The sequence below is a fragment of the Amblyomma maculatum genome, chromosome 4 (genome assembly GCF_055883805.1).
Source record: "Amblyomma maculatum isolate TAMU_Amacu chromosome 4, ASM5588380v1, whole genome shotgun sequence".
In the NCBI taxonomy this organism is placed as follows: domain Eukaryota; kingdom Metazoa; phylum Arthropoda; class Arachnida; order Ixodida; family Ixodidae; genus Amblyomma; species Amblyomma maculatum.
This window is the reverse complement of record NC_139347.1, coordinates 191,249,211-191,264,508: the sequence shown is the minus strand read 5'-3', so window position 1 is coordinate 191,264,508 and position 15,298 is coordinate 191,249,211. Positions and strand designations below refer to the sequence as shown.

The 15,298-nt window shown below is 46.8% G+C and overlaps 1 protein-coding gene across 1 annotated transcript; it reads right to left on the bottom strand.

Annotated features, from left to right (window-relative positions):
• Positions 1–10,723: 10,723 nt before the first annotated feature.
• Positions 10,724–15,298, bottom strand: LOC146193885 (uncharacterized). The gene is made up of 2 exons (XM_084602851.1): positions 15,040–15,298; positions 10,724–10,869 (listed from the first exon to the last, which is right to left on the bottom strand). The coding sequence occupies exons 1-2, from the start codon at positions 15,296–15,298 to the stop codon at positions 10,724–10,726; spliced, it is 405 nt and encodes a 134-aa protein (XP_084458977.1).

Here is a 15,298-nt window from a genome sequence, read left to right as displayed (position 1 = left end):
ATAAGAAGCTGTTCGTAAGAAAGAGGCGCTTGCGCTCTCATGCATTTTGATGGAACTTTCATGCGTTGTATGGAAGGCCAAAGCTCCAAAAAGATTCGCCATATCGTCTCATGCACATATGAGCAAACGCGTCGCATTGAACTTACATTTGGAAATTTCATGACAGGTTTTTCTTTCCACTACGAGAGCTACACCAGAACTTTGGACAGCAAGGCGTGCGAACGAAAACATCCCTAGAGAAATAACAGCAAGCGAACTGAACGTTTTATTTTTATTCTCCAATTCTCTTGCGAGAACAGCAGGACTGGTTCAACGCTACGGGTTTACCCCCGTCTCATTTAGACCGGAACACGCTGCTCTGCTCACAGTATTCTCAACCGTCATTTATAAAAGAACACAGGGTAGGTAAAGTGAACAGTAATCACACACGCGATCACTCTTTGACGTTTGCTGTGCGGAGCGCTGGCCATCCAGAATAAGCCAGGAAGAGGGTGAGATGCGTGTGTGCTCGACGAACGAAGTGCACGCTAAGCGCGTAACAATCACAGGGCTAGCTGGCCTTAACATAACACAGAACAATCTTGACTCCTATAAGACCTTACAATAGACACGCGACGCAACATACCACCACAAAAGTTCCGGACACGACGATTTTACCGTTTGCAGCAACTACTCTACTGCAGCGTTAGCTGCGCGCCGCCATCTTCCAACGATCTACGTTGCCAGGTTTAAACCTCGTTCTTCGGCCAGGTTTAGCAAGCAAAAGTCATCTGGCAACCATCAAACAGTTTGGTGATGGCGGCAATCACGAGGTCACCGCTCGAATGCATTGGCTGAACGAGCAGCTTTCCCTCTAGAGTCTTTGTATTAGCTTTATGGCCCACACAGCAGACAGCCGCGCGCCCGCGCCATGGCAGACGCGCGCACTAAAACGCACCGACATCAAAAGATAGTGTCTTACTAGGAGAGCGAAAAAGCGGGGGAGGGAGCGGCTTCATCGGCACTTGGCTTGCGAAGGTTGGCCGCGTGACGTCATGCTCCCCCCTAGTTTTTCCTTCCTCCATGGTTGATGGTCATTCGTGGCCGCGGTCACAATGGCCACGGCATACGGGACGAGCTGAAACCTGGCGTAATGTTGCTTTCGCAACAAAACTGCATTTTGCTTACTTCAAACATTTTTTGCCCCTTCTTAGTGCAGTGACACCTGTTTAAATGTGCTCTTTTACAAGTAGCGTTTCACTATGGTAGGATGGAACTTAAGGAAACTGTGTTTGTAATAATACGCCGTAGTCTGCGGTGGCCTGTTATAATCTGCTGACCAACCGCAACAAGCCTTTCGATGTTTGGCTACTTCAAATGAGCCAGAAGAATCAAAACTCCTGTGCTTATCCTTTAATCTGGGATTAGCTGTTTGTTTAGGCAGCAATTGCAGCTTCAATACTTGACCACTTTCTGTCATGAAATAATTGTGTGGCGGTCATCATCGTCAGCAGTAGTATGGACATTGTAAGCTTCTAGTTGCAACCAATGTTACTAGAACAAAGACTGGTTGCAAATGCGCATGTTAGACTACGCATTTTATCGGATAGTAACACTGAAGCTATTCAATTAATCACTTCGCACTGCAGCGGTGGTCCAGTGGTTGCGACGCCCGACTACTGCTCCGGAGCATCAAGTTTCGAACCCGCCCGTGGGCTGCTGAGTTTCGGTGGAGGCGAAAAGGAGTATGCTGTGCGACGTCAGCGCACGTTAAAGAGCCTCAGGTGGTCGAAATTTTTGGAGCCCTTCACTACGGCGTCTGTAATAGCCTGAATCACTATGGGACGTTAAACTTTATATACCAAACCGAAACGAAGTGGTGTCCGTGGGCTGTGCGATGTCAGTGGAGTACTCCACTATAGCGCCTCTTGTAGCCTGTGTCACTGTGGGACATTATATCCTCGAACCAAACCAAAACAATAATGCAATTTATAAAATATTGCCGTAGTCACTCAGAAGCCGCTAGGATTGTCAGTGACGAAGGAAACTGCATTACTTGCCTTTCAGAAGGTTGCTTTAAGCGTATTTGTGAATTCCTTTTGAATTTTGTATTGACGATATTGTTTTATATCTTTCTGTGATATTTCCAGTTTATGTAACGGGAGGTGCAGCTGAAAACGCCAGTAATTTATGCGCTAATAATACTGAAGGTGCACAATTACTTTGTGAAGCTTTTAATTCAGCAGCTACTAGGAACCTTTCTAGCCGCAGTTAGCGACTGTTAGGCACATGAAACATCGCCTGTGATAAAGGAAATCGTGCATTCTTAGTCTTGGGCGGTTAGGTTTGGTTTGTAGGGTCTTACGTCCGAAAGTAGCTCAGGTTATGCGAGACGCCGTAGTGGAGGGTTTGCAAAAAAAAAAAAAAAAAAAAAAAAAAAGAAGAAACCCGTGTTGATAAAAAAAGAAAAAAAAAACGAAGAGGCTACAGCCAAACATGGCAATCATGCTGTAAACAGGGGCGTTAGTAAAGGTGTAGATAAATGTGTAGAGAGAAGTATATTTGATAGTTACAGTAGCGGTCAAAACCCAACAGCCAAGTTAAAAATAACCTGCAAAGGTGGAAGAAAAGCCTATGTGGTAGTTTATCTTGAAAAAAAAAAAAAGACAACAAAACTGCGCACTCTTGAGTAACGGGCAGGGAAAGAAACTATGTTGTCGTTTCTTTCTCTGTGCATGTCCCAAGATTGCGCAGTTTTTTTTTTTTTTTTCCCCAAGGTTACAAAGTAAGCACTCCCTCTCGTAGCAATTCGCTGCTGGCTGCGATGAAGCTTGGAAGGCAAATACTTTATGTAGATAGGCAGCCGGCATCCCGCGGAATTTGTGACTAGTCGATTCCGCATCGGCCCCGTTTTTTCGATGGACGCTTATATTGGTAAGCTGTCCACTTGCAAAAATGCTGGATAAATGAAGAAAACGCCGATGTGTAACGCTGCTTGGGTTGGTGGCAGAATAATTTCCAAATACCAACATTCTGACTTAACAATTTTTGTGTCGATTTATAAGGAAGGGTGTCAAGGTTTGAAGTGCAAAGGAAACCACACAGTAGGAGGCGGATGTAAATTGCCACATGGCAGAACAATCCCTATCCAGATATCCTTTACCAAGGCCGACGTACTTCAGAGGACCAAAATTATAGAAGCTTTTGAGTTACAATCAGAGCTGCTAGTTTTTGTATTAGCTGCTGTCACGAGGCTATATACCCGTAGAGGTGAGAGTGGGCTGCCAAGTATAAGAGAACCGAGACAATTGTTGCCTGACCTAGCATACTTGTGCGTCGAGATCGCGTTTCGCAGGCCTTGGAAACCTTGTGACCGATAATGCAGATGTGATGAGAGGAGGTTTGTTGACTCCCGCTCTGAGATTTATTGGTTCTTGAAAACCGTGATTTAACTAAATCGAACCTATCCGTGTAATAACAAACATCTCGGTGTTGTGAAAGATGACTGGTGCGTGGAGTTCGTTTCACTTAATGCTCATTGCTGGTCGATGAGTTAGTAGGGCATTTGCGTAAGAAAATGTTAGGTTGAACTGTGTGATAATTTTGTAGTTATTTATAAGGTAATGAGTTTGTTTTAGAGTGTACGTGTACATGTTCCTCATATGTCTCGCGTAGGAGACAGCAGTTCTTTAAAAGCAAAAATAAATACAAAGCAATGTTTAGTCCAGTCATCCAATGTCCGCAGAGCAAACTAAGTAAATATAGGTAAGGCGAGCGACTTGATATTATTGTCTCTCTGTATAAACGAGGCTTTTCGGTGCAATTCCTGACTTCGAAAAAGCAATCCACTTCTCGTGTGCGCTTTAGGCCGACCCTGCGCGTCTTTTGAAGTACATGCTTCTTCAAGCACATGTCTAGTTTGTATAATTTTTTCACAAAGCAAACTGAGCACAAATAACAAGTTATGCTTGAACCCTGGATTGACAAATCTCGGATCAGTACGTCCTATATGTCGCGACACCACGGCAGAGACTGAATCTGGAGAATTCTGGATATCATGTCCCTTTACACAACATAAAGGAGAAGCAAGGCACATCTAGTAGATAAAACGCAGCAGCGGTGACCGCGTTACACGTGTCTAGCGGTTGTGCTTTATAATACGTCCAGCTCGTGCTGGCAGTATTGAAGACTCTACACCAATCTCGGCGCTACGCTGTCTGCAAGCACAAAATAAACCACAGAGTGGTCACAAGACCTTCTTGGGCGTTGGGCTGAAGCCCCCTTTCCCATTTGCTGTTCCCCAGGGCTACACACTAGGCAATGATAAAGATAAAGAAAAAAAAAGAAAAAAAAAACACACGGAGAGTGAGGTGAAAAAGTGCAACCCTTCTGCCCTCGTTTTGATTGCTTTTTCTCCCGGGGCGCCGCAATGCTCGCTTCGCCTGCTCTATGATCGAGGTCAGCTCAGAGGTTATCTTTGTCGTATGGCGTGACCGTCCGTAAATATGTGTGTGCGTGTGCGCACGTATCTTCCTCTTATGCCGATGCACGAAAGGAAGCCACTATTCTCTTTTCCTTCATCCAGCCTCTCTTCATTCCTCGCCTTTCGCATTCCCTGTCGATTGTTTTGCTTTGGCCCCCTCGCCATGACTGACCGGTGAAGTCTTCTTCATTCTTGCTGCTTCTGCGAGCCTGCCTCCGCTATACTTGCGCCCGAACGTCCCTCCTGGCTTTCGGCCTCTTCGCGTCCACGTCACTCGACTTCCTTCTTCATATTTCTCCCTATGCCTCCCCCGTTATTCCTTCCCTCTTTAGGCCAATGGAACTTTGGGGTTGTCATTCGCCGCCTCGCCCCCGTCTTCCGTCTCGACTTTTGTTACACCGTGGCCTTCTTTCAATATCCGCCAGAGTGCGCCCTTCGACACACTTTACTCGATACCCTCAGGCCCCAGCGTGTGGTGTTTTCGCATCCTTTCGGCGGCGTAAGGTCACGCCGCGGCCCGTGAGAGTAAACACGCCTGCCTTGTTCTTGCCATTTTCTCGCTACTTATATGCTGTCCGCCTTTCCTTTCTCCACTTTTTGTCTTCATCTCCTTCCCACTTCCGTGACGCCAGCGTTCCTTATTACTCCTCTCTACAGCTCGCTGCCTCTTTCTGTCCTCATTCCAGGTTTCTCTCTGGCCCATTCCACCGTAGAGTGACGGTCAGGTCAAGAAAAGCAAGGAAAGACCGCGAAGTTGAGGGCACGGGTATGCTGTCGATTCCACGGAAGTCGCTGTTTGCAGGGACGAAGGCAAACCAGTGGGACCGCGGGGAAAACCATTACGGCCTTTGCTGCCCGTCGTCGCTACCGCTCATTGGACTCAGCGGTGCTGTAGCGCCGGATTAAAGGCCTTCATATCTATTCGCTGTAGTTTTCGTCTCTACACCTTCTTCGCATCTCCCTCTAGCTCTTATTCGACTTTCAATGCCGCTGCGAAGATGTTTCTGGGTCTCGGCAGGCAGGAACTTTCTCCCAAGAGTTTCGGTAAGGTGAACGGGATGAACACAGTATCCCATAAGGAACATGGCACATCTTGCTGCTACATACACTCTTGTTTTTGCCAGTTCACGAAACTTTTGATACTAGCGAAGGGCCCATAACGACTCTTTTCAGTGCTGCTGGCACGTCAGAAACGTTTCCTTTTGCGGTTTTGTCAATAAGCCTGGACTTCTTTGCTGCACTTCTGCGCCTGCTGTGACGTTCTTTGCCCAAGTTTGGTGAAGTATAGTTGACGAGAACACCCGTTACTTTGGCTAGGGCTGCGACGTTTTTCTTCCGTGGCTATCCATGCTGAGTGAGCCAACCTTGTTATACGGGGGCATATTTTTGTTGCTGCTTTCGTCTCCGTTTTTCGTATTCTGACTACCCTTCGTGAAAGAAGTTTATGGTATCAATACTGCTCAACGCAGCGCTTACCTTTATTTGGTTGCTGCTTGTATACAGGGTGAGTATACTAGACACTATTCAGAACTTTGCCCGCATAACCGCGCTACCTACATATGTTGCATTACTGCATTTCTAACTCTGTTTATGGTTCTACGATGTGACGCGCCGATTTGTGAAATCACTCCAGGTGAAAGGACGAGCAGAAAGATATTTGAATGAAACTGTCGATGTATTCATGTTTTGCTTATCACACTCGGAGTAGTTATTACATCACTGTTCGACATTATTCTAACACACTCGTAGAGGCATGCGATACACCACTTCGACATTTTCAACCGCTGGAACATAAAGGAGATCAAAATGAAGCCTCATACATACGATATATCAGATAAATTCCTCGGTCGGAAATGAGAAAATCGGGCTTCTTCTTTTCTGCCTCAAACTCTGAAAAAAGAAGCTGTAGATTTTGCCTCGTTCTCCATTTTGTCAGCTGTCTTCTTGTCCGCGCTTCGATGCATCCTCTCTTCCTATGCGAGCCTACACGAAAGCCTCACTCGGTTCAATCGCTGTGCGGGCCGTTTGTTTTCTTGTAACGCATTTTTATCTGCTCGCGGAAAGAACGAGGAAACGAGAAGACACTCGAGCGTTTTATTTCACCTACGTAGGGCCTCGCGCGCGGCTTCGAATTGCCGGAGAAATCAGAGCCGTGTCGGTCGGTCCGCCGTTACCCCATTGAAACACCCCGGGAAGCGAGCAGGGCCTTCCTCGAGGATGAAGATAACATCTCTACCCTGGAAACGCCGCGTGCTGGCGAAGCGACACAATTTGGTAAAGACTCAATCTCGCTGATGCATCGCTCTCGAAAAAAAAAAAAAAATTAAAAAGGACGAAAGAAGAAAGAAAGGGAACGAAGAAATCAGGGCGAATGAAAATAATAATCAGCAAGGGTAGCGCTGCTATCCGCATCCAATCACCAACGAGGCTGCACTGGCAAAAGGCTTATTCGCTTTAGCGCAGCCCAGATGTTTTCTTTTTTTTTTTTTTCTTTCTCCTTTCCGTGGTGCGAAAGAGGAGCGGGTACACTGCCTTGATCGGAAAGTTCTGGACGTCATGCTCAACGCTGGGCTTCTCCTCTCCCTCTGCCGCGCAATCCCCGGTGGTGACGCGATGCCAGGGGGCAACGGAAAGAGGCGCTTCTTGATTGCCCTCGAAGCGTGCGTTCTTGGCGGCAATATCCAATCGGCGGAACTGCCAATCGAATGTTAGTGGCCTCCCCGAACCCGTTTCCGCCCCTCATAACGCTTTCTTTCTCGCTTATTCTCCAGCACGGGCAAATCATAGCACTCCGCCCTACTCCTCCCCTTGTTGATGCGCCCTGATTAGGAGCTATATAGCCCGCGTGATTTCGATTTCGCGTGTCTCCCATTTGGAAGGGCTTTCCGTGACTCGACCTCTGCACCGGCTGGCTCAGATACGATCCTTCGAAAGGGTTGCTTGGCTTTGCACAGCATGTTTCAGCGCCCAACTTCCGATAATTTGACGTCGGGTTCCCCCGCCGGCTCCTTTGGAAAACTACCATTTACTCGGAAGCCTACAGCAGACAAGAGTCGGTTTGCCAATAACATCGGGAGCTTATGTTTGGATATGCAGCAGATGGAGCGTTTACTTATTACCGATTTGAGGTATCGCTGCTCCATTGTTCTCTACGGCGGAGTGCTTATCAATTTGGTTGATGGTAGCCAAGTACGGCAGTAAATGCTTCGTTACTAATGGAAGCAGAAGAAGAAAATCTGAAAATGATGCCATCTGTTGTAGTGTCCCTATCAAACTGTTTTGTGGGCCCGGCGAGTATACAGCCGCTATGCTGCTCTTGTAATATGCCCCAAAATTATGCAGCCATTGATTTGTGCGTGTGTTTGCTGTTAAACGGGAAAGAGAGAACCTCATATATAATGGTGACGGCGCCAGTTAAATTCCGTCCTTGCGGCGTGCTCAGTGTTCATGATCATATGAAGAGCATCTCAGCCGTTTCTTTATGACAACGCAGGACTTTCACACATTGGCAAAATTCCTCACACCTGCTGTAACACGAACATGGCCTCAATACCGATATCTATATCAACGTCCAGGATGTTCTGTCTGCAAATCACAAAATAATGAGGCAGATATTCATCACTAGCTGCGGGTTTGCCCGGTACTGAAGCTGACGAGAATTTGGCATCTGACGGCAGTGGGCCCTTCGCCGAACAACTCATCTTCGTACAATGCTTGGACGCAAGGGCCTTATCATCGCTCTCGATATTTTTTAGAACAGCCAACCTTTTTTATTTCATTTAATAGCCCTTTAATTTTTTATTTATTACATTATGCTCTGAGGCAATAAACAACGTTATTAAAAATGATGTCGATGAATTACTGAGAGACGCTTATGACAAACATCGGGCTGAATTTACAGCGCACTGGAGGCTATGGATCGTGGGCTGCACGCTGAACGCCTCAGCGTTCGATACAATCGAACTTTCCGACTGTCACAGCTGGTCATCGCAGTCTGCAGCCACGCCCTGAAAAACTCGGCGGCAGCCTATGTCGTGCCATTGCTGAACAACGGCCAAGACTCCTTAAGAGCCGGAACTCTAGCGGCAGAAAGCCTGCATTGTAGCCTATATTGTTGCACACGGGGAAGTTAACCGAAACGTGGGAAAGCAACACGAGGCCTTTCATGATCGTAAGAAATAATAGAAGGAAAAAAATAAATAAAAACAGGTTATTTCGTTCTAATGCGTCATTGCAGCTGCTTTCGCCGTAATGGTGATAAAACACACACACACACACACACACACACACACACACACACACACACACACACACACACACACACACACACACACACACACACACACACACACACACACACACACACACACACACAAGGAAATATTATTTCTTTGTTTTATTTGATTGCCAAAGCATTAAGTGTGCCAAGAAGGCGAGGAAGGACTGTCCATCGGCGTCTGTCAGTAGCATTGGTGGGTAATGCGTGTGTACAGCCGCCTAAATATTTAACTGGCGCGTGAGAGCCACGTTTTCTTTAATTATGAGCGTTAAGAGAAGCTAATCTGTTAAAAGTCCACATTTATGCATGGGCTCGCCAAGACCTTAGTTGATCTTGGCCTTCTGGCAAGTTATATCTCCCCTAAGGCGCAGGAGCACTGAAAATGCAGCCATCGTGCACGCCGGTTAAAGATTTGGGCGGCTGTACAAAGTGAACACAGGAGACAGACATGGTGATATGAGCATCACAGTGGATAATGCGTGTAGCATAAGCGGACAGCCAAACAAGGCTACCAAAAGAGGTACGCTACCACATTTCTTCATGGCTGATCAGTTGTAAATATTCATATCTCTTGTGTAACCGAACCGTAAGTTCGAACAGTTGAGAAACCGCGTTTTTTTTAGGTTACTGAGCAGGCAAGGGCTATAGACCAGTCTTCGAAAACCGAAGTTTGGCCTACATTGATTGCATTTTCATAGTAAAAAGTAGAAGTAATATCGCGATTTTACTGCTTGCTTGGTCTACAGTCAAGAGGTTTAAGATCACGACGATTTCTGAGCAGCTCTAAGTACATAAAGCAAAATTAAAACTTAGGGGATGCCTAAGTATCCTTAAGAATTGATACGATAACACTGCATTGTCATGTGCACTGTTGCTAACAATAAATTTCATTAGTTGTTTGTTGGAACTTCTCATTAGTAGCTCTAATTGGTAGAACTGTCTAGTAGGGCTATTTCGTAGAGCTGATTAATAACGGTTATTGGTGGTCTTAACTTTAACTCAGTGTGTCTGTTATGCAATGCGTCGATGATGTCTACCCTGTCGTATGGTATATGAGGCGATTGCATATGGCTTCTGAACTATCGCACAGAATGAACTTTTCTCAGCAGTGTATAGCGAGCTCAGCTCACGACATAAATGGCAATGGCATTCAAGGAAAACACTTTTCTTTGTTTCGAAGCACTTCGTAGAGCTGTTTGGGTAATCTTGCGACCTGTGTACAAGCCCAGGCAGAAGCCTGCCAAGTGAACGGTCGTCGGCAACTTGCCAGACCATCTGCCAACCTAAGTACAAAATACCCTGATTGGTTGGGAGGTCGATGACGTGAACAGGTCAAGCGACCTGGCCGAGCGGTGATTGATCAGTGAAGCGTGTGATGTCCCGAGACCAGGTTCCGCTTACGTTGGTAGAATTTAACGTCCTAAATGAACATCGGCTTGAGAGAGGCCGCAGTGAAAGGCTCTGGAAATTTTTACCATCTCCAGTACTCTGTAATGTTTGTAATGGACCCAGATGACTTTCCATCCCCTTTTTAAACAGTTATCTGAAAACGAAACATTCGATTTTGATTCTGACATCGCACAGTACACGGGAGCCTTGCGTTTCGTCTCCATCGAGCCGGAGCAGCCGCGGTCGGAATAAAAAACAGCATCATCCGACTCTGCAGTCTAGTGCCCTAACCACTGATCCACCGCGGCGAGGCCATGGGGTCACGCGGTTTTTCTTGACCAATCAGGCAATATCGTGACATATGCAGCTTTTTCTCTGAATGTGGACTCTAATGCTGACACATTAAAACCAAAGGAGAAGACGGAGATCCAAGCATGACGCAACAGGTGCTCCTTGGTGCAGTGTTGTTGGAGAGAAAAGCAGCGCATTTATCTGTCCACGCATCTCTTTGTAATTTCTGTAGGCAACATTTCCATCGCTTTGCTCATTGCGATCGGCGGGGTTTGAGATTAGTGTGAAGTGCCTCGCTGATGCTAGGCGTCTTCTAGACACACATTCTTTAGACCGACTGATTTTCGGGCTGCTCTGGGACCCCTAGGCAAATCTTCGCCATACGCAGCCCGCTGCTCGTCATCGTCCCAAGGCCTGGAGGGTTCCGGGAACACGGTTGGAAGCTGCCCTGCAGGAAAGGTATGGGGCTTCAGGAAGATCCACATACATGGGTGCAACTGAAAAGGTTCTGCGCATGGTCACGTTTTCTCGCAGGTGGTATGGTTTTTAATCCTATAGAATGAATACATGAACTGCTTTTTTCTTTAGGAAAGACAGTCTGTTTGAGCTTCTAGAAAAGAAAGCTTCATAGTAGTGGTGGGAAAGCCTGCAGGGCCATAACGCCAAGACAGAGTGGATTCCCGGCCGAAAGAACGCCACCATAGCCGGGTGATCAACAGAGGCTTGTGAGTGAGCACTCTAGTGCATTGGGCGGAAAGGATGGTGCGGGGGAGTAGGTACGCTATAGCTATTCGTGCATTTATGCTCCAAAGGATGAGAGAAATACAGGGACAAAACAGCTGTCCTTGTACGCCTTGTGTACAGACTATAGGGGCTGCACTGAAATTCGCCCAGTGGTAGTTTTCAAAAGTGTGCGCTGGGGGCCAGCTGCCGCGTTTCATGTTCCCTGGGAAAACAGCTGACATTTCTGGCTTCGATTTACTTTCCGGCTTCCGCCGACTGCTTTCGCTGTGGCCAGCAGCATCAAATATCTGTGGAAGAGAGAACGTTGGTGAGGCTGCAGCCATCTGGAAGAAAGTAAGGCACATACGCGCCAGGTGCGTTTTATAAACGAGAGATAAAACAGCCAGCCAGATGCAATATGAAGTGCAGGCTCACTGGGTTTGCGTCACCGACTCATTTAACGGAAAAATTTGCTCTTATTTTGTTCTTAAAAAATTTATTCATGCCATTGCATTTTTACCATTAATATGAGAGGTCTGCGAGACCTGCCCTTCATAATATCGTGCACGACGCGCTCTCCTATTTTACTATATTGCTTCACCAACCGAATTAATTTTTTTTAATGCGCAGCTCTGCCAGACTGCCGCGGCGGAATATTGCTTTCCGGCATACAATCTACACTTAGGCCGGTGGCATTTCACAGCATGTAAATGGAGAGATGAAAGTTTAACGGGTGCCAATTTGCTTGAATAAAAATTATTTCCGAGTTGCCCCTGTGTTCAGCAAGATAGAAGTCAATCAAGCGGATAGAGCACGCACCCCATTCATGCATACATGATTCCCACTGACCCTTGATTCCCATTGACCCATGATTCCCACTGACCCATTGATTTGTTTTCCTTTTGCCAGGAGTCCTCATCCCGGAACTTTTTACCCAGTGCTGTACAGCCGTATACATGGAATACCGCAGTAAAACGACTTCAGCTTCAGCAAATCCTATGCTTCAGAAGGGCTGCATTCGTACAAGTGCAAAAAATATTTAGTGCAACTACTTAACAAGCCACGTATATGCCGTTAAAGCATGTGCAACGGGTACCCTGCTTCATTCACTAAGGTCCTGTAATTCCCCCCTCGCGGTCACGTTACGCTCAACACCATATGAAGATGACAACAAACTAAAATTAAGCTCAGCCTTTAAGGACAATAGCGTAGGACACTAAAGCACATGTACCTGAGTGGCCTGGTAACGTGAAAGCAAGGGTCCTGACAGGCTAATTCTGATATCACCCTGTAATACACAATGAGAGCCCGAGTTGGCAGCTTCTGCTAAACCTAACGTCAGGCAAACCTACGTCCGGAGCAGCCTTCAGACGTTTACCACATGGTGTGGACCTGGCCGTCCAACCCTGCTATCTTCCCTAATCCCAACCCCACCAGGGAGGACAGGCGACCCCGCTCGACTGCTCTGACCTACAGGCCTAGGAGTCCTTGGTGGAGCGCGGCCGGGCAGCGGCCGACGCCGTTGGGGCTCCGTACAGGGACCCCACCTAGTGCTTGTGAGGACCAGCCCCTTAAGGTTGATTCAATGCCGTCTCCCTGTCAATGCTCATTTCGAGTTATCTTTCACCACCATTAGTCAGTGCGCGGCCGTGTCAGCTGCCAGCTACTGCCTGTCAGCGCCATGCGTCTGAAGGAAGTTCACAGTATATTGAAAAGCTAAGGGGACACTTAAGCTCCGTCGTTAAGGGCATGACGTGATAGCAAGCGCTCACGAACGATACTTTTGCTCTTTTTATTTGTTTTATATTTTTTCGCTTATAGCCTGCCGGGAGCTGATGTTGCCGGTAGGCTGGGAAGCCGCCTCTAGAAACTTGATATGTCCCAGAGCATGCTCAGCGGAACGCACTGTTTGCGTTTGCTGCAACGCCCGGGAACTCTACCGTTAAGGGTATGACTCAATAGTGTTTCACACACACAGACGATTTTTCATGCTTTAAACTTTTTTACACACCGATACTTAGCATCAGCAAACATTGACTTGCAATTCTGAGAATTTTGATATTTTTGTACACTACTTCTTTCAATGTTTCACTTTTCAATAATTTCAATTCATTAATTAATCCGTTACACACACTCCGTTGTTTTTTAATTGGCATCATCAAGCCTTTGCTCTTCATCTAACAATTGCACATTTTTCGTTTTCAAATTTTTCATTTTTTTAGTTATTTCAAGTTATTCATCAATTTCACGTTCTAAATTTCTGATTACGTTCTTCAAGCATCCACTTTCCATACTGCGCATTTTGACATCTTTGAACCCTATTTTCTCAATTTTCCATTATTGACATTTGTTTCATTCATCAATTAAACAATTAATTGCAGTTAGTTCATTACCTCACTTTTGGCCATCACACACTAATCAATCAACAATTAGTTCTAGCGCTTCCGCCTCGGCCATTTTTGGCCACCTTTCTGACAGGTGGCGCCATCTGGCGCCAGAACCGAGATTAAAATAAGAATGATATGCCTATCATCCTGTTGCACTTGGCTGATTCGTCTGTGTTTGCTTCTTCAAACGCCTCGACTATATTCTGGTTCACTATAGCCCCGACGTTAGAGTTGGTGTCGTCACCATTTACGAAATGCGCACAGAAAACGCATACTCTTGACAGCCCAGGTGTCGAAAGGCCAAAGCTCACGCGCGAAGACGTGTGCCGTCAAGTGCGACATCAGGGGACGAAACATGCATAGCGTTTCGTCCCCTGATGTCTTTTCTGTCCTTTTGGTGATGTTTCCGAAATGTATATACATTTCGGAAACATCACCAAAAGGACAGAAAAGATATCGTGGCCACGGCTTTTATGAACTACGTGTAAGGAGCACATGGGTTGGGTTGCGCGCGCGCACCAGACACTCCCCACATCATCCGCAGCGAGTTTAACGCCGACGCTTAGAAATCACAGTGGTCGCCGGTGGTTGGGCGAACTAGTCGAGGTCTCAAATGTTAACCTACCTCAACCCACTACCAGAAGTGCATCTTGTTTTGATTACATATTTTCACGACAGGTCAATGTACCCATCACGAACTATATGTGCCCTACAGAGCACACGCGTGATTAAAAGTAAATTTCCTTGGGAACTGCACCCTGTTTAGCAATGTTTATCTGCGGGCGAACGGCTGGACGTCTGCGGTTTGTTTCGCGATTTTGGTGCGATTTTATTTACCAGCCTGCCTCATGAGCTGGCTGTCACCCCACATTACAATGAAGGCAAAGGGCAGACAAATACAATCACTCAATAAAAGCACAAGCTACTTCTAAAAAAAAAAAGAATTACACTAAATTTGTCTCTCTGACCCTCGTGTAACTATCAGACTCGCGCGCACTGGGGAAAAAGCGAGCAGAGAAACAAAACTTCATTGGGTAAGTGTGACGTAAGAAAAATATCAGGCCCGTGAGCGCAGCACAGCGAAACACGCGTGCAAGACGACGCCAGCAAGTCTTAAACACTGCTGGATGCGTGCCTATAGTTTTCCTACAATTCACGCTGCTTTTCAGCACCCTAGATAATTTGTACGGTTTTATCTAAAAACAAAAAAACTAGAACAGTCTAATCAGTAAATCGCTTACGATTTGCAAAGAGCACGTCTTCTTTGTCAGCAATCCCACCGTATAAACTTAGGAAGAAATCGACGCTGCGTCTGCGAGTGCCGCCGGTTGCCGATCCGCACTATAGGACCGACGGTGGCGCCACCACCATGTCGTCCTGGCGAGTGAATGGTCTTTGAGGCAGGATATCTCAGAGCATGGTAATACTGGATGGAGTCTCGGAGCATGTTAGCCGGAATACTCTGTCAAAATATCTATATGTATGTGCGAAGAATGCATGATGCTCACTCTTAGCCCTAGCATCCCTCTGGACATTGACAAAGCAGCCGACGATGAGGGCGCCCATGAAGGCTCCGGCCACCGCCACGGCGCTCTTGCGGGCTACGGCCGGGGGACGCAGAAGCCAGAGGTGCAGAGCCCCGGACAGGGTGCCTGCGACCATTGCAGGCAGGACCACGTCCTGTGATTTCCAGCGGTCGTCCACCGCATCGACGACGAAGTCTTCGTTCCGGGATCGGCTCTCACCCTTCCAGGAACCGTCGTCCAT